Below are 19201 nucleotides of genomic sequence, written 5' to 3' on the forward strand. Positions count from 1 at the left end.
TTTTATTCAAGCAAGAAACAATATCTATGGAGCAGTTCATTTAGGTTTACATTTATTGAATTCTTAATGTTACAACTGTTATTATGCTAGAACATATGAATGGCTGAGTTCCGCATTAAATATTAATATTTACTTGTATAGCACCCTTTTTTTTAAAAGAAATTTAAGAAATTATCCGACATATGCTCCATTTATTTTCTAGTACAATCATACAAAGTCATTCCTTATTTTGTTTTACTTTCCTCGGTTTATTCCTCATTGACAACTTGGACACTAACTGCTGTGGCTGCCATGGTGATTTTGATACTATAACATTATTTTGAGTGATCAAAATGGAATCTTTGGCCTAATAAGAGCCAGAGCTTTCTTTATCCTCTCCACTGCCTCTTTTATGGTTGGCAGAGACTCTGCAAAGGAGATCCTGATGCAGTTGTCATCCCCAAACGCATCTCCTGGGACAAGTGCAACCTGCATTTGAACAACAATTTTCTAGTTCAGCTGATCCCTGATTCGAGACCCATGCTAACAGCACTTAGTTTCTCTTACCTGAGCCTTCTCCAGCAGAAAGCGGCAAAAAGATTCAGAGTGTTTGATGGTGCCGAACCCTTCAACCTCAGCTCCATAGTAGGCACTGACATCTAGAAACAGATAGAAGGCACCCTGCAAACAGATATTGCATTTGATCAAGTGACCAAATCCTGGAAAGGTAGATAAAAAGATGGGGAAAGATGTTTACTTGTGGCTCTGCTATCTTAACACCCTTCAGTTCCCTGAAAGCTTTAACTAAGAAATCCCGTCGCTCCTGAAATGCCTTGACCATGGTGGAAACTGTTTCACCACCTGCAAAGCCCATCCCCAACGCTGCAAGTCCTGCATTCTGTGAAATGCTGCTGGCTCCGGATGTGGCCTGCAATCAACTCGCAATCCCTCAGTATGGGGTTACTGCTTTGAATGTCTACTAACAGATGCTGCTAAGGAGAAACATGTGCTCAAATTTAGTTTCCATGAGCAGCAACGCCATTTTGATCCACCACATCTCACAACAACATTTCATTTTTTAGTTATCGAGCAGCAGTATCCAATGATGTGGAGAATACAGTAGAAAGAATCTTTACCTGGCTTTGAATCTTTCCACATGCTGCTACAAAGTGTGTCGGACCGGCAAGGTATCCAAGTCGCCAGCCAGTCATTGCAAAAGCCTACAAAGTGCAATTTCTCAGCATTTCAAGCTGGCACTTCGAATCTTTTTATGCATGCTGAGTTCTTAGCTTTATTAATTGCTGCAAATAAATTCTCGAACTACCTTTGAAAAGCCGTTCACAGTCAGGGTTCTTTCCCACATTCCAGGCAAAGAAGCAAAGCTCGTGTGCTTTGCTGGTGGAAATATGATGTGCTCATATATCTCATCAGTCATCACCTGAAAGGCTAAGAACGTTAATGCCTATTTTGAAGGAGTAAGATGAGTTGGAACATCTGAACTTCATTTCAGACAAAACTTACTAGTAGCCTTGGATGCTTTCTAACTACATCAGCAATCTCTTCAAGCAGCTCTCTGGGATAAACAGCTCCAGTGGGATTGCTAGGGGAGCAGATTATCAGCAACCTTGACTTCTCATTGAGTATGGAAGCGAGAGACTCTGGCTTGGGAAGAAAATTATCTGAAATACTTGTGTGCAGGATTACTGGTTTTGCATCAGCTAGCCTAGCCATTTCAGGATAGCTGACATAGTATGGTGCTGGAACTATAACCTGAATGAAGAAGAAGGTATGTTCGAGCAAGTTTGTTTTATAATTTCCAAGAAAGCAGCCACTGCAATGAAGCTAAGAGGACATAATCTGCTGCAATCATCAAAAACTCGGCGGCATGTCCCATTTGATCGGAGTTTTAGTATTCAACTAGGTTACTCAGGGTTCTATGATGAGTTTATATATGGCAAAAGTAAAGCTCGAGCCAGAAGAGTATGTCCCTGTGTAATTACCTTCCTGTTCTTAATGGATATTTTCTAGTTCGAGGGATGCAAAGAATCTCACCTCATCTCCTGGGGAGCAAACTGCAAGCACAGCCTGTAGGGCAGATTGCTTGGCGCCATTGCTTACCAGAATTTGATCAGGGTTATAAGATAGCCCATTCTCCTCTGTATCAAGGACAAGCCAAGAAAAGGACAAGCTTGACTTATTTACTTCCCTGGAATTCATATCATCAACTCATCACTGCTAAAGTTTTTGTCTTCTTACCCTTGAGCTTATGACAGATTGCCTTTCGGAGCTCCAAATTCCCAGCATTGGGTGTGTATCTTGTGTAGCCCTTGCGAATAGCATTAATTCCAGCCTAAGCATTGCATCAAAGCCCCAGGAATTACAACATTATGATTGACTATGGGGAAAAAGAAATCAATCTTTTCAATTTGTATAATCTGTATTGAGGACGCATGATTGTTTCATAGAACTGCTACCTCAAATACCACTTTCGGTGTGTCGAAATCGGGCTCTCCTGCGGCCAACTTTATGATGGGCACACCTGATTCTTTGAGAGCAGTGGCACGGTCAGCTATGACCATGGTCTTAGATGGCTTCAAGGAGTTTGCTCGTGGGCTCACCGAGGTATCGACTGCCATGGCTTGGTCAGTGATGCACTCCGATCTTATGGTGTACCTTCTTCCGATCGCTTGCATGTATTTCCTGGTGTTCCATTTTCTATCATATAACCAACTCTATGTTATCACTAGTCCAACAAATGTTAACCAGAAAAAGAAAGGTGAGAATGGAAAGGCACCTGAAGGATATAGTTCTTAGGTTCTTGGCATCTGATGTAGCCTGAAGATAGCTGAGAGATGTCAGGGAGATGGAGGAATGAGAAGAGGGACTGAAGCAGAGAGCTGAGTCCATGGATGGCAGCCAAGCTCAAGACTCTTGAACAGGAGGATTATGAATGAGTTATATATAAACTTCAATTCCCAGTCTAGTTTTCTTTCATTCAATTTTTTAAGGGTTTGTTGTGGATTAAGTTACATAGGAGTGGTTGGTGGGGAGATGGTGGTGCGCCTACCACAGTTGAATCTAAACTGAGCCTTTTGGTTGATGTCTTGCTTTCATTTTGGCCAATGGATCGCTGTTCCTGTATTTGGTCAAGGCATGCCTAACTCATTGAAGGGTAGGAGATTGCGCCATCAGGTGGTTGTCTTTGAATTGGTAACTTCAATTTTATTTTTGAGAAAAGAATTGATATCTTCATTGACTTGCTTTACTGGAGAAGGCCACGATTAGGTCATTCACCGAGCAACTCCTGGAACCTAATGACAATATTGTAAGCTTGTTGCGTCTAATAACATGTTTTAATAGCCTCCATGATAGTTGAAATATTGAGAGGTTGGTGAGGATGTAGAGAGGGGAAAAAAATTACACCAGATCACCATTGATCATTCTGTTCCCTATGTGACTTGGCATTGGTACATGATGAATGGTCCAATTCCTTGTGTATTGTGCGAATGCCCTCTAAATCACACAAGCAATCTATTTCTTCCACACTTGATTGGAAATGGAGGATGATTAGAGTGGTGTAGCATAGCATTGCACATGGAACTGATTCGGGTTTTAGCATATATTGGTTTGGTTTTGCTTCTCAAAAAACCCAATTGAATCTGTTTGGTTCAAGGCGAAGATGTTGGATAGGCCATTCCAACCTGAACCATTTCGATCTATATTATACTGCTACGCAAAAAAATGTTAATAACCCAACATATAAAGTTTATAATAGAATATGCATATTACCTCATACTTTATTATATCTAAAACTCAGTTTTATTAACTCTTGTTTATTTTCTTATTACTGTAACATATTATGTCTAACATTTGCAGCTTTTTTTGGCATTTATTATTGTAAACTATTGTTTAGCAGATTGTCTATTGGTTTATATTTTTCACAGCTTACACTAAATTGCTTTTCTTGAATAGAATTGGTAAAAATACAAAAATTTACTCCTTTTAAATTGTTGAGTAATTTGAGAACCAACCTGAATCAACTTGATGTTGGTTGATTGGATTGTTTTAGTTTGTTCCATCGTTGATTGGTTCAGTTCTTGTTCCAACATATGGAGAACCGATTGGGATTGGATTGGTTCCTTTTTGCACCAGATGGTGGCATGGCTATTAGGTAACCTGTTCTCTATCAAAGGCTCCATGGCACTTCTTGTGGGAAGACCAAGTCTCTGTATCACTTATGTAGATATGGAGCTTTTCCCAAGATACCACCTAAATGATAGGGTGTCTTGAAACTGGACTATTGATGGCTTGACCATTTAATCATTCCTCCAATGAGATCAATTTTTTTATTTATTGCAATTAGAAAAGAAAAAATGTTCAACATATTAGCAACTAAGCAGTTCAAAGTTGATTCCTAGAATGCTTGTTAGCTGCAGTTATGCAATAGAGATCCCACAATCCTTGTTTTGGGGAGCCTAAAGTTTAGGTCCTTCCCATTTTTTTGAATTAATCAAATGGTCCAGTTACTCTCCCCCTGCAACCTATATAAATGGGTTCAATTAATCAATGATGGGTGATCTAAACTACATAGGCTGGGTGAATGAACAACTAAAGAACCTAACTTTTCTGACCCTTGCTTTGCTTAACTTCTCCCAAGAATGACTATAACTAGGAATGGTTTTGTGAGGGGAAGAAACAAAAACAGTAATGCACCAAAAGCTGTTCATAGAGGAAAGACTAAAGTAAATAGCTTTTTATTAAAATGGGTAAGGCAAAGGGCTGTAGTTCCACAGTGTGGAGTTTTATTACCTGAAATCTATATAGATGTTTGCACAAAAAAGTCTATATAAAGTGCTTCAGTTAGAGAAATCTTGAGATCAGATTATAGGATAAGATGAGATTATATTAGCTATTCCTCCCAATAACTCCAAGCAATCACTGCAGCATTTCTGATCAGATCAGTACTTTTCCTTTTGTTAGTGAAAATCCTAGCATTGTGATCTAACCAAACAAACTATGATACAGTTTGGACCAGCTGGTCCTATGCTGTTCAAAAATCATTGAGGATATGTTTAGCTCTCCATAAGGTCCAAGGAGATTTAATTGAAGCAGGTCATTTTTTATTATGTGATATGATCGTATCAGATCAAGAATTTATGGTCTTTGTCCAATTCTTTTCATCGAAAATTAATTGTGGCAATTCTTGAAATGGATTTAACTCTTAGATCTCCCCAGTAGAGATCCGAGCATGCGTGCCGATGTTTCCATGTTCTTCCCTTTGGTGTTGTCACTTTTACAGCATGGAAGTGTCACTTTTGTGGCATAAAAGTGTCTCTTAGTATTTTTTCCAATCTAGCAATGGTCGTTTTCCTATTTATGACCCACACATTAAAAGGGTTACTGGCACCACACCATGGCAATGATTAAATATATGTAGCTGGCCTGTCTAACCATAAAAATCTAGTCCTTTTTCCAGACTTGCTAGACTCTCAACATCCTCTAATGACATTATTTTTGTTTTCTATACTCTTAGTCATGATTTTGATAATTTCAGCTTAGTCATCAAAAGAAAGGAGTATTTGTAATTAACAAGGATCTCAATTTTGAAAATACACAGACCATGATCTTATGAAAAATCATGCAACCAAATATAATCTTGATAATAAGTAGATAATTATCAACAAAGAATAAATAACTATAGTGAAATTTAGTCATTCCAAATGACAAAAACTCAAGTTCTAGATAAAAGGTGAAATTAACTATTGTCACTGTTATCTTCAATTTTATCATCATGGTGATGTCACACCTTCAAACCTCTTTTAGCTGTGGAGGTAAAAAGAGAAATGATCTCTCATTCTCTCCTTATCTTTTAGTCTCCAATGAGTGTACCAGATGATGAGTTTACCAATGAAGTGGTCAAGTGAAGTGGTGCCTGGAAGGTTGGTACTCACTGGTGGGAGTGGAAGATTATAATATCTCAAGCAGCAATGTCAGGCTTCAGTCCATTCCAACCAGTCATAGGGGCCAATTACAAAAAGTTGTCAGACCATATCACCATGTGGGAACTTTAGTCAGCCCCAAAGGATCTCTGGACTACCAAAGTAGCAGTCCAACACAAACGTGGAGAGGAAAATTTTGGTGCCACCAACTCCAACAAACCATGATTAACCACTCAATTAACGTCCCAAGTCCCATCCTAACAACAAACTTCGGCTAATTATGTTCTTCATATGTTTATTGTACAAAAACCCTTGCTATAAGTTGATTGTAGGGTTTAAACAAGATTATAAATTACTGTAGACTGACTGTGGATGGGTCATCTAACTCTCTCCAAACTTGGCATCTCCTTCAAAATACTAACACAAGTTAGATCAAGTGCACAGCATCAATTCCAGTTTTTGTAACAGTGGCTGCCTACAGGAGAAAATTATTAGGTGGTCCCTAAACCACCCACTATGAGGTGGTCCTCGGAGGGATAGCATTCAAATCATTATTTGTAACAAAAAAAAAAAAAAAAAAGCAACGACGACAACAACAACAACAACAATTTAACGCCAATGTCTCCTATGGTCGTTGATATTGTCACCTAATTGGAGAATAAAATGGCGGCTATCTGATTAAAGGTAGCTGGGATTGTACTGTCAAATTAAATGGATTCATGGCACCTAACAATGCTGATTCTGTGAACAACCACTTACAAGACTTTATAGAAAAGAATTTGGTCCCGTGGATTCTAACAAATTTAAGATTCACATACATAAATTAAACTGGTCACAAGGAGAGCATAGCCATCCATACACTGACATAGTAATGAACAGGAATAGACCATAGGCCAAAGACTTTGTCACCCATCAAGACATGATAGACAAAGATAGTCCATGACATACTACAGTATGTAACAATACCATGATCACATTCCAAAGGAAACACAGGCTTTTGGGACTACCAAAAGAAAAGCTAGCTCGACTTAGCAAGGCCAGAACTCAGCCCTCTTCACCTTTGAGATGCTCTCTAGGACTCCAACCGGGGAGACATGGCCCATCACAGTCACCCTCTTGGACTCCAGATCTATGCTATAGGATGTGACCCCTGCCATTGTAGTTATTTTCATAAGAGCTTGTTAAATATAACAACTCCAGATTGGGAACCTCTGCTATCATTTGAAGCTATATGAAAATTTTATATAGAATATACCTTCCATTTTGGAGATGTGCTTCCTTACTTTTCCTGCGCATCCTTGACAATGAATGGAAACTCTCATAACCACCACCTGCCAAACAAAAAAGGAGTAAAAAGAAAAAGAAGAAAAAAAAAAAAAAAAGAAGAAGATGGAACATTTGCAGCAGATGAAGACAAAAGAATAGGTTGGAATTTATGGATTATAAGGTACGTTTCAAAATACACTGGGAAAACAGATTAAAAGAAAAAAAAAAACTTATAGTGGTCCACTGCAGTTCCAGCACTAAACACAGTGTAGTAGTACCATTATAGCCAGGATACTGTTACTGATTCTGTGCTTCATGGAACCTTTTCCTCTAACTCCATGTTTGTGCGTTCCCTCTTAATTCTTCTGGATGTTATGCTTACAGTTTCAAAGTTGTTATATGATTGTCTTACAGTCGCCTAATAACATTAGCCTTTATACATCTGCAGCTATAATTCCGTATTAACAGAATTTATGACAGATTAGTAAGATTTTCTGTCACTGAAAAACTTCATGATCTTAGAGACAGAATTATCAAAGAATACCATAGAGGAAAAGAGCACTATCCTACATACATTCTTTTTTTTTTTTCAACATTTTGGTTTATGACATTATTTTTGCTCCATATATGCTGACCACACATACAACGAGCACTTGCTTCATATGTTAAAGACTGTGTAAATGTTAATTCTCAGTACTCCCAATGTAGAATTCTATTTCTACATCTCAGCCTTGCAAGGATCGATGTACAAAGGTCATGATTCATAGAAAATTAGATGAAGCAAGTGGAAAAGATCTGGCTTACTTGAAAGACTTGGTCATTAGAGGGAGGAGGTGGGGGGGAGACATTGGTAGGCTTTGGTGGCTCTCTCTCTTTCTTCAGAACCATTGGAAGGGTGACCGACCGCCCTTCGTCTCTCGGCATAAACCTCCGGGAATCCACGAGGCGAGAGTACTTCAAGTCGACGAGCCTCGAGTGCTCGACAAGTGTCCGGTCCGGCCTCCTCAACACGACCATCGACCGGGGATCGCCGGGAACGCACACCGCCGTCGAGGCATGCGACCGGCACATCATGCCTGCAGTCCTCATGGATGTAGGAGGGATAGACAGAGAGAGAGAGAGAGAGAGAGAGAGAGAGAGAGAGTAGTTGTAGAGGAAATAGGGAGGAGTAGAAGCCAGTGAGGGAGGGAAGGATGCCACCCCTCAATATCTACTGTGGCCACCAAACTTGCAACCAGGATACGTTGTCATGCGTCCATAATATAAGGGACGTTGTCAGGGTTCATTATTGACCTCCAAAAGTTAAATTTTGTTTGCTCCCATATTTTCTGATTTGTTAGATGGTTTAGGTTACGTAGCTCTGCAGGAACTCTAGAACTCTATCATGCTTTCTTAATGACCGATCTAACGAAGAGCGGCGCAGAACTCCAGGCGTTGGATTAATCCGGCTCCGAGCCGAACGCGCCAGTGGTGTATGTGGAGCATCAAATGACTAAAATGCCCTTCACGTTTTACCATCACTTCGCCCTGTAACGGTCAAAATTGGCTGCAAACAGAGAGATGGAAGAGCTAGGTAAGTGGATTAACGGGGTAGTCACAGGGACCAACACCAATCCCAGAGACCATCCACTTCCAATTCAGTTCTGATCTGGACTCCACATCCATGAATTGGTATCGCCCGATATATATATATATATATATATATATATATATATATATATATATATATATATATATATATATATATATATATATTGAATCTAAATTTAGATTAAAATTTATTAACCTACATCCTGTTTGATCATCCATCCATCCATCCATCTATCTCTCCATATACATACAGAAAGAAAGAGATATATATTAAGATATGGATTTAATTTTCGTGAATCATACATGATTAAGATCCCGATATATATATATATATATATATATATATATATATATATGTGTGTGTGTGTGATGATTTATCCAATATATAATAAAATTTTTATTTATATTTATCATATATTTTGAAGAACTAATGAGCCATACTTTAAATTTTTATAATTTTAAGATAATTGAAGTACATGAAAAGAATTTAGCTCTCGAAATAATAGGGTATGTGAGACTCAGGATCAGTCTCAATCCATAGCTAATCCAATGGGACCGGTCTTTACCTTATCTACCCAACTCTTAAATGGGCTAGGTATAGATTCAAATGTAAATTTGAATCTCCAATGGTTCAGATCCATGCTAGGTAATACTCGGACCTGACATGATTCATGGTTTGTATTTTAGTTAAAAGAACTGAGGTCTGCGCACAAAGTTTGTTGCCTACAATAATTCATAACTACCATTTCCTCGAAATAATTATGTATCACAAAAGTAAATTTGATTGAGACAAAAAACCAGCACTATATAATCAGGATCAGATGGATGTGGTGTTTGACAAGATCATCGGACCAACGGTTCTATCCACTATAATGATTAGAGTAAAAGCAATTATAAGGGTTAATATTTATGACATCTGAAGATCAGAATTCGGAAGAGAGCTGGTTAAAACTTCAGAGAGAGATGGTCAAGAGGGGTGGTAAAAAGGGTTAAGATTCAGTTGAAGGGCAGTGCAATAACTGCGGTAAACAGTGGGAAAGATTCGGTCACCACAGAACTGGGCAGCCTGCCGACCTCACTGTACCTCCTCTGCTCCATAAAGACTTCTTTGCAAACGGTGCCGTTCCATCATTTCTACGAGAAAATCCGAAACCATTTTGGATCTTTCACTGGGATCAACTCTTCCATCCATTGTCTCCTTGTATACATCAGGCCGTTCATATATATTTTAATTTTTTATCAGATTTTATTTCTGCATGGCTTTTTTTTTTTTTTTTTTTTTTAACCTTCGTTTCTGCGATAGCATCTTTTACTTTGTTTTTACCCATGCATTCCTCTCGGCTATCGGTCACAAGAGTTTGGATTGTATAAATACGAAAAATGTAAACAATGATGGTATTTTTTTTTTTATTTTTTTAATACATATGGGTGCTCACACGAATTAGTACATTCTAAAAGATCAAAGAATAAAATATCCTGCAAGACTCGCAGACAAATCTAGTCTTAATGTCAGACCCAGTCACTACTGTGTTCAGCCACATAAGAAGCGACGCAATCAATAGTGCTGTTCGCCTCCTGATAGATATGCTGAGCAAATATCAAAATAAAGTCACGAAACTAGATCTGAATATTATGAAAGAGAGGATGGATCTCTAACTGTGTCATGTGATCCCGAATCCAATCTATCACTATAGCAGAATCGTCCTCAATGATGATCTCCTCTGTCCGTAGCTTCTGTCGGGCACAGATAATGCTTGCCCATAGATAGTATCTTTTTTCTTCAAAATAATGAAGGGAGCACCATCAAGGGATAGGTGGATCAAATTTCTGTTGGCAAACATTATTTATATATGTTGAAATAAACGAACTAAAATAGATGCCAAGAATGGTTGATAGATCTAGAAAGAATGGTTTTGTTAATCTTACCTAAAAATACTTTTGATGGGCAAACTAGACTTGAACCATCAATCTTAATGTAATTGATATTGATGCGGTAGAAAATGGGTTTGATAATATAGCAGAAAATGAGCTTGATGGTGTAGCACAATCGAATTCATTCAAATAATAACTCGTACCGCAACTTTTTATGTAATTAGGCCAAAACAACTTTGGTCAATCTAAAAGCCGAACAGACCAGAAGCATCGACCTTTGAAATTAGACACCGCTCGGCGTGCTGAATAAAATCTTGTAGCTTGATCAGATGGACATCCAACTCGATAATATCCTGAACTGACCTAAATTTTTTTTATCTCGGATAGTGATTTTGGTGCTCTATTCATAAAAATTTTACTTTTATCATGCTCGAAAGTTAAAAATCATAATAATAAGCCTTTACGGTCATAACAAATACTAGGCCACTACAGCATGATCCTAGATAATTACAGCATTTCTTAAAATGGTAACGATACCGTCACGGATGGTTACTGCATATCTCCTAGCACTTATTGTATGACATCAATCTATTAATTCAAGCCCGGTGGCTTTTTATGTCCAAAACCTCCGTGCTAAGGATCAGACAATCAGAAATCTTTGATTCTCATATGATCATTATGTTCATTCTCTTTCCCACACAAAAAATCCCCCCTCTAATTTAAGTATTTGAGGGCACAATCGGAGCTAGGTCCAATGAATTCTCTAACCCATAGCTGCCTTGCATATCTGTGGGGACAATCTGCATCAATGCTCCGAAGATGGTTGTTAACCAATGGTCTATTGGCTTAGAGACAATTAGATGCTGTGAACGACATTGATGTGCTGATTTGGCAAAATTTGGGCATATGTTTCAAATGCTTATGGTGATATGCATTATTAACCTGGGGAAGTTTAGGATGATATCTTTTTCAGAAAAAGTTTGGAATGATCGTTATCCATCTTGTTTCGTAGCAAATAATAATAATAATAATAATAATTTTATAAAAATACCCTGTTTGGGAGTTGTATTAGAGAAGAAATTTTCGCATGGCTCCTTCTGATTATAGTGTGCATATAATCCTTTTACATACGCATCTCACCAAGAAAAAGACATGGTGTTGGTCTGTAATTAATTAAATGAACCTGCCGCAATGGTCGCAAGCATGTACAGCTCGTGGGCTTTCCTTTGTCCAGAGGTTTGAAACCTCACATGACATGACCTATCGTATATAAGATTTCCACCTTTTTTTTTTTGGTAATAATATAGGATTAGCTCTTCATGTGGAGCATTTATATGTGTCAAATGTGCTATGTCATCTCTAAGTATATGCAACTAATTTGTGTCTTGCTACAACACCCCACCTTAATTTTGTCAATGTTAAAGTAACCCCTTTATTTGTTTCAATTTTGTTACACTAAATCAAGCATTGTCACTATGCTTTCCTACCATAGTTGCTTCTAATGATTATATAAATGTTTCCGAGGTTTTGCTATAATATTTCTTTATAATATTTTATAAAAAATTAAAAGATATCTAGCCCATCCAATAAAATATTTTCTTGTTAATATATTGGCAATAGATTAGCCACAGATAACTAGCGCCCTCACTTTTTAAAAAAAAAAAAATTATTTATTTTCTATTCAGTCTTGATTGAACTCAAGCTTGAAGAAAGTTGGCACAGCTCTTCTTTTCTAAGCATCTTTTTTTATTATTTTTCAAAAATAAATAATATTTTTTATGAAATTTATTCTTCTATAGAGCATAGGCTGTGGATAGTGGTGGTGGCAGCATCTAAGAGGGAGGAGAGGAGGGAGTGGAGGTGGCAGAGCACAAGACAAGCAAGAGGAGGGCCTTCTTGGGGTGAGAGAGGGTGGAGGTGCCAATGTCTTGACTATAGTGAGCATGGTGTAGAGAAAATGATTGCCTGTGGTGATGATGGAGGCATTGGAGAGGATGCCGTTGTGATACTTGTAGAGGTGGAGATAGGTAGGGTGTTGTCGAAGTTGAAGCAATCATAAGTCCTGAGCAAGGTGGAGGGGGAGATTACATGATAGGGAGTATGCTGGAGGTTGAGATAGGGAAGGTGGTAGCGGAGGGAAAGGAGATGCTAAGGGTGGAGTGCAAGGCATCATGATGCTACTGCTATTCCCTCCTTCCCTTTCCCTCCAACTTCACCACTGCAACCACTCACCTCCTATGCTCTCACCATCCTCTTCCTCCTTGAATCTCACCTACCACCTTGATGCCATCATCTTCCTTCTCTAATTACACTTGTGACCTCGACAGCCTTCCTTTCTCACGCACCTCCTCAAATCTCACCTGTAACCTTGACATCACCCCCTTTCCTTTTCCTTGATCTCACCTTCGATCATGATGCCACTGCTTCCTTTTTCCTCCTTGGATTTCATCTGCGACTGATATTGTCTTCTCCCAACATTCTCCTCCTCCTTGGATCACACTTGCAACCCTAATACAACCCTCCTCCTCTTTGGATCTCACCTATGACCACAATAATATCCTCTCTCAATGCTACCTTATTCCTCTTCATCCTTGGATCTCATCTATGATGCTAACGCTGCGCAACTTTCTTCCTTCTCCTCTCTCCTCTCCTTTCTGTGACATGCCATTATCACCATCCATTACTGACACCTCTTGGACTAGTGTAGGACTTTCTGATAGAGAAAAAATAATTGCTTTCTGAAAAGTTTTTGAATTTTGAAATATTTATTGCACTTAATATTGTAATTGATTCTAATATATATCAAAAGTTCGAAGTATTTACTACATTAACTATACACGTAGCTGGTTAAAACCGATTGTTAATGGATAAATCAACGTACGAGAAAACACTCATGGTAAAAGAACCCGAAAGGTCCATTATGGAAAAAAAAATTTACACAAGAAGTTTAAAATAAGCCCTATCATTTCCATTGATTTGCATGAATGTATATATATAAGAACATCAACTAATTATAGATAATTATAAGAATAATTGAGGATTTTGTGGAGAAATCTTAGCACATTCTATGGAGAATATCAGTCATTAATTTTCATTTAATGTGAGAAGGATCTTCAGAAGAATTTTTCTTAAGTGAGGAGGATCTTCAGAAATTTTTTTTAACATCATTGATGATAAATCTTAGCACATTCTGTGAAAAATATCAGCCATTGATTTTTATTTAATGTGAGGAGAATCTTCAAGATTATTTTTTTTAAGTGAGGAGGATCTTTAAAAATTTTTCTTAACATCATTGATGAAAAATCTTAATACATTCTGTGGAGACTATCAATCATTGATTTTTATTTAATGTGAGGAGGATCTTCAGGATTATTTTTCTTAACACTCCCTTTCAAGTTGGAGGTAGAATGAACATAGACTCCCAGCTTGTCTCGGAGCAGATGAAAGGTTCGCTTCGATAAAAGCTTGGTGAATATATCTGCAGGCTGAGATGAGGAAGGAATATAGCTTGTAATAAGGGCACCCATGGCTACCTTCTCTCGAACAAAATGATAGTCTATCTCTATGTGTTTGGTATAAGCATAAAACGTAGGATTGACAGATATTTGAAGAGCACTGATGTTGTCACAAAATAGTTAAGGAGATTGATGAAGAGAAATGCCAAGGTCTTTAAGAATAGAAGTGAGCCAAGTGATCTCAGTAGTAGTGAATGCCATAGACCTATATTCTGCCTCGAAACTTGAACGAGCAACAGTGGGTTGCTTCTTTGAGCACCAAGAAATACAATTAGCTCCAAGAAATATGCAAAAATTCATAGTACTTTGTCTGATAGTTGGACAACCAGCCCAATCAGCATCACTAAAACTATATAAAAAAACAAGACTTTGAGCAAGATATCGAATTCCAAAGTCCATAGTTCCTTTGAGGTACCGTAGTATCCGCTTGACTGCCCTTAAGTGAATTTGTGTAGGAGCATTGAAATATTGACAGACTCGATTGACAGTATGAATAATATCAGGTCTAGTGAATGTCGGTACTACAAAGCTCCAACAATGCTATGATAAATAGTAGGATCTACTAATTTTGTATTTGAAGCAATAGGCTTATTCTTTAAAACTAAAGATGTAGATATGGAAGAGCTTTCAGACGTACGTGTGCGGTTAAGGAGATCCCAAATATACTTAGTTTGAGTAAAAAAAACTCCTCCAGAGAAAGATTTTATCTCCACTCCAAGAAAATACCGAAGAGAACCAAGATCTTTGATGGCAAACTCTTTGCCAAGTTGATGTAGTAAATCATTGATGAAGGAATCGTCATTGTCTGCAACTAAAATGTCATCAACGTATGCAAGAAAAACAGTAATGATAGCACCATGGTAATATATGAAAAGAGAGGAGTCGGCCTTGCTGCAATAGAACCCAAGATAAAGGGAAAACTCAGAGAGACGATCAAACCAGGCACGAGGTGCTTGCTTAAGACCATATAGTGATCGTTTGAGAAGGCACGCATGGTTTGGGTATGTGGGATCAATAAATTCTAGTGGCTGCTCTATATACACTGTTTCCTTGAGATGCCCATGTAGAAAAGCATTCTTAACATCTAGTTGTTGCACATTCTACTTGAGTGAGATGGAGAGAGCTATAACAAGATGAATAGTGGTTGGCTTGACTACTGGGCTGAAGATTTCATCATAGTCCAATCCAGAAACTTGTGTGAAGCCCAGAGCAACTAATCTTGTCTTAAAATGATCAATGGAGCCATCTTCTTTGTACTTGATATGATAGACCCATTTGAAGCTAACAACATTTGTATTGTGAGGTCGTGGAACAAGTGTCTATGTGTCGTTGTCATATAAAGCTTGAAGTTCTTCTTTCATGGCCGACACCCATTTTGGATCTTTCAAAGCTGTTTTAAGAGTTTTTGGCTCAGTTGGAAAAATTTCTGTGGCTAGAGCATAATCTTTTAGATATGCAGGTGGCTTTCGAACTCTAGTTGATCAAGCATCAGTGGTAGAGACGTTGTTTGAGTCTTGAGAAATATATAAATTTTGAGAATCCTCAGATGCATCTTGAAGATCTCCAGGTACAACTTGAGGTTCTTCAAGAATATCTTGAGAAGCCTTAGTTTCAATAAGTTGTTTAGCAACCGAGTTTGTAGTTTTCTTGGATTGATCTGTAAGACAAGTGTGATCGCAGAATTTGAAAGAATCAGTTGAGTGTGAGTTTTCCTCATGTGCCAAAATTGAATCAATTTTCTTATTGGAATCATTTGATTCATCATGGGCAGGAAACTCAGAAAAAGTCAATGTTGGATCTCCTGCTTTATTTTGTGAAGAGGATACAGGTTCCTTGTAAGGAAAGCATTCTTCGTCGAAAACAACATGACGAGAGATATAGACTCTTCTTGTTGTAGGATCTAGACATCGATATCCCTTATGAATAGGATTGTAGCCAATGAAAACACATGGATATATCTTCTTAACAAACTTATTGCCATCTTGATGCCTTAACGAAGGGAAGCAATGACATCCAAGAACCCGCAAGCCTTTGTAATCTGGATGTCTTTTATAAAGCTTGTGATATGGAGTGTCATTTGATAAAACTGAGGACGGTATCCGATTGATAAGATAAACTGTAGTGAGAAAAACATCAACCCAAAGGATTAATGGCAAATTTGTATGAAATAGCATAGTTAAACTATTTTCAACAATGTGACGATGCTTTCTTTCTGCAACACCATTCTGTTTTGAAGTTTTTGGACAAGAGATTTGTGTCTCAATACCATTAGTTTTCAAATAGGTAAGAAATTCATGAGAGTTGAATTCACTTCCTCCATCACATTAAAAAATCTTAATGTGATGATCAAACTTATTTTCAATAAGTCTATGAAATTCTTTAAAAATATCAAAGAAATCAAATTTTCTCCGTAATAGATATAACCAAGCCAACCTAAAAAAATCATCTACAAAGATAACATAGAACCGAAACTCCTGATTTGAAACCAAAGGAGCAGGCCCCTAAAAATCACAGTGAATTTTCTCAATAGGAGATTTTAAAATTTTATTTAATGAATGAAAAGGCAGTTTACAACTCTTTCTCATTTGACAACTTGCACAGATAGCAGGTCTAGAGATCCAATGAGAAATATCAATAACTTTTTTTTCTTTTAACAAAGATAAAATCTTTGTATTTGGATATCCAAGTCGTTGATGCCAAAGGGTTAAAGATGATCCACCTTTCCTTATTGCACTAAGAGCTTTCTGAGAAGTGTCATTTAAAATATAAAGTTATCCTTTTTTATGCCCCCTTGCTATCATCCTCTGATTTTGATCCTTAACAAGAAAGTCAATAGAAGTGTAGTAAGTTTTCTAACAGATAAAAAATTCTTTTTCAAATCTGGAACCACAATCACATCCTTTAAATTTAATTGCCCATCTTTTGTATTTACGTTCACTTCCCCAATGTGAGATATAGGTAAACTATTTTCATCCCCTACATAGATAACATCATTGTCATTGTATGATTTAATATAAAAAAGTTTACCTGCATCATTTGTCATATGTGTTGTAGCTCCAGAATCCACATAGAAAGATGGATCATTATGATCATTAATAGCGAGGGCAGCCAGTGCTTGTGGAAATTTCTCAGATTGATAAGAGTAATCATACCTATACTAATAATCAATAGCAATATGATTTGGTTTGTTACAAATCTGACAGAAAATTTTGCCCTTATTCATAGGTTTTGGCTGTTGTCCATGGGTAGTGATGCCTTTTGGTGGACGGCTATTGTTATCTTGATTTCTGTTGCTGTTTTGTTGTATAGAGAGGCCTTGATTTGTTGATAAAAAATCTTCTGAGTTGTAGCATCCTGCAGGAGTAAAATCTCTGCCTCGTGAGGTGAAATTTTCACGTCTTCCTCTATTGTTTCGACCACGACCTTGTTGCCCAAAGAAAGCTTGAGTATGTTTCAATAAAGCCTTTTCTTCTTTCTTCTTCTTTCTTCGTAAGTTGATCCTGCTCGAAGCCTTAGAGAGCCTGCACAAATTGTGTGAAGGATGGATAAGGTGGTTTTATGAGCATGGCATGTTTGAAGCTCTCATAGTTTGGGCCAAGGCCACAAGCAAATTGAAAAACTTTGTCAAGATTTAGAACGGGTTGTTTTATAGCGGCAAGAGTGTCCCAAATAGATTTAAAATCTTTTAGGTAATCTTCTAAAGATCTCGATCCCTTTTTGATGGTCCATGTTCTTCAAATGGCCTTCTTTCTCAATAGTCATTGGAAGAAGTTGTTGTTCTAGTAATATCCATACCTCATATGCTGTCTCTAGGCCAAAGATGGAACTGATGATGTCTTCATTCATGATCCCAAGTAACCAGAAAGTAAGAAGACCATCATTGATCATCCAAGACTTGTATAGTGGGTTGAAAATTTTGCTACCTTTCTCATCTTCTGTCTCTGTTGAGGGTTTTATCTCATTGGTGAGATGATGATAAATATCCAAGCTTTTGACTAGGGGTATGATTTGGGAGCGCTATAGTAGAAAGTTGGTTGAGTTCAGTTTTATAGAAATAAGACTGGAACATTGATGAAAAGATTAGATAGTGAGTTGAGATTCATTGGTAGATGTGGATTTTGACATGATGAGGCTTGCAGGTGTGGGCTCTGATAATATGAAAAAAAAAATTTACACAAGAAGTTTGAAATAAGCCTTGTCATTTCTATTGATTTGCATGAATGTATATATACAAGAAGATCAACTAATTACAAACAATTACAGAAATAATTAAGGATTTTGTGGAAAAATCTTAGCACATTCTATGGAGAATATTAGCCATTGATTTTTATTTAATGTGAGGAGGATCTTCAGGAGAATTTTTCTTAAGTGAAGAGGATCTTCAGAAATTTTTCTTAACATCATTGATGAGAAATTTTAGCACATTCTGTGGGAAATATCAGCCATTGATTTTTATTTAATGTGAGGAGGATCTTCAGAATTATTTTTCTTAAGTAAGGAGGATCTTTAGAAATTTTTTTTAATATTATTGATGCAAAATTTTAATACATTCTGTGAAAAATATCAATAATTAATTTTTATTTAATGTGAAGAGAATCTCCAGGATTATTTCCTTAACACTTTGGAGTGCTTTGGAGCCATGTTTCAACTACCACACAGGAAATTGAAAAAGCTGCAGCACGAATGTCTTGCACGAGCCGGAACTAATTAAATTAGTAGAATTTTACACTTTCAAAGAAAAAGATCTTTTCTTACATGCCAAGGTTTACTATTTAGCTGACCCTACAAATACCCTCTCAAAGATAGGTGATACTTAATTAAATTTTGGGCACCTTGGGACTCAAGGGCGTTTTAAATGTTACCCGTTAAACATCCCTTGCTGAAACCTAGCCAGCCAATCCATGAGTTCTAATACCATGCAGGGAAATGGACTTCAAATGTTTCACTCAAGTGATGATACAGATGTTGGCTTTCGGAGGAGCAATCAAAAGTGTCTTATTTGCTGAGTAATTTATTTGTTTTAAAAAAAAAATAAGCCAC

The 19201-nt window shown here is 37.4% G+C and overlaps 2 protein-coding genes across 2 annotated transcripts; both read right to left on the reverse strand.

The window, feature by feature from the left end:
* LOC105033000 (bifunctional aspartate aminotransferase and glutamate/aspartate-prephenate aminotransferase) lies at positions 1–2931 on the reverse strand. Its single transcript, XM_010907614.4, has 10 exons — positions 2774–2931; positions 2454–2694; positions 2236–2329; positions 2032–2135; positions 1501–1749; positions 1304–1417; positions 1116–1199; positions 737–907; positions 547–660; positions 1–468 (listed from the first exon to the last, which is right to left on the reverse strand). The coding sequence occupies exons 1-10, from the start codon at positions 2884–2886 to the stop codon at positions 328–330; spliced, it is 1425 nt and encodes a 474-aa protein (XP_010905916.1). The 5' UTR covers positions 2887–2931; the 3' UTR covers positions 1–327.
* A 3779-nt stretch (positions 2932–6710) lies between these two features.
* Positions 6711–8350, reverse strand: LOC105033001 (uncharacterized). Its single transcript, XM_010907615.3, has 3 exons — positions 7989–8350; positions 7174–7249; positions 6711–7068 (listed from the first exon to the last, which is right to left on the reverse strand). Exons 1-3 carry the CDS (start codon positions 8271–8273, stop codon positions 6947–6949), a joined length of 483 nt encoding a protein of 160 aa, XP_010905917.1. The 5' UTR covers positions 8274–8350; the 3' UTR covers positions 6711–6946.
* Positions 8351–19201: the final 10851 nt, after the last annotated feature.

This window comes from Elaeis guineensis, chromosome 13, assembly GCF_000442705.2.
Source record: "Elaeis guineensis isolate ETL-2024a chromosome 13, EG11, whole genome shotgun sequence".
In the NCBI taxonomy this organism is placed as follows: Eukaryota; Viridiplantae; Streptophyta; class Magnoliopsida; order Arecales; family Arecaceae; genus Elaeis; species Elaeis guineensis.

Coding starts and splice junctions, on each gene's coding strand:
- LOC105033000 (XM_010907614.4), bottom strand. CDS start 2,886: ATGGACTCAGCTCTCTGCTTCAGTCCCTCTTCTCATTCCTCCATCTCC. Junction 2,136..2,235: donor AATCTGTCATAAGCTCAAGG/GTAAGAAGACAA, acceptor TCCTTGATACAG/AGGAGAATGGGCTATCTTAT. Junction 469..546: donor TTCTGCTGGAGAAGGCTCAG/GTAAGAGAAACT, acceptor GTTCAAATGCAG/GTTGCACTTGTCCCAGGAGA.
- LOC105033001 (XM_010907615.3), bottom strand. CDS start 8,273: ATGAGGACTGCAGGCATGATGTGCCGGTCGCATGCCTCGACGGCGGTG. Junction 7,250..7,988: donor CTAATGACCAAGTCTTTCAA/GTAAGCCAGATC, acceptor TTTGTTTGGCAG/GTGGTGGTTATGAGAGTTTC. Junction 7,069..7,173: donor GCACATCTCCAAAATGGAAG/GTATATTCTATA, acceptor CTACAATGGCAG/GGGTCACATCCTATAGCATA.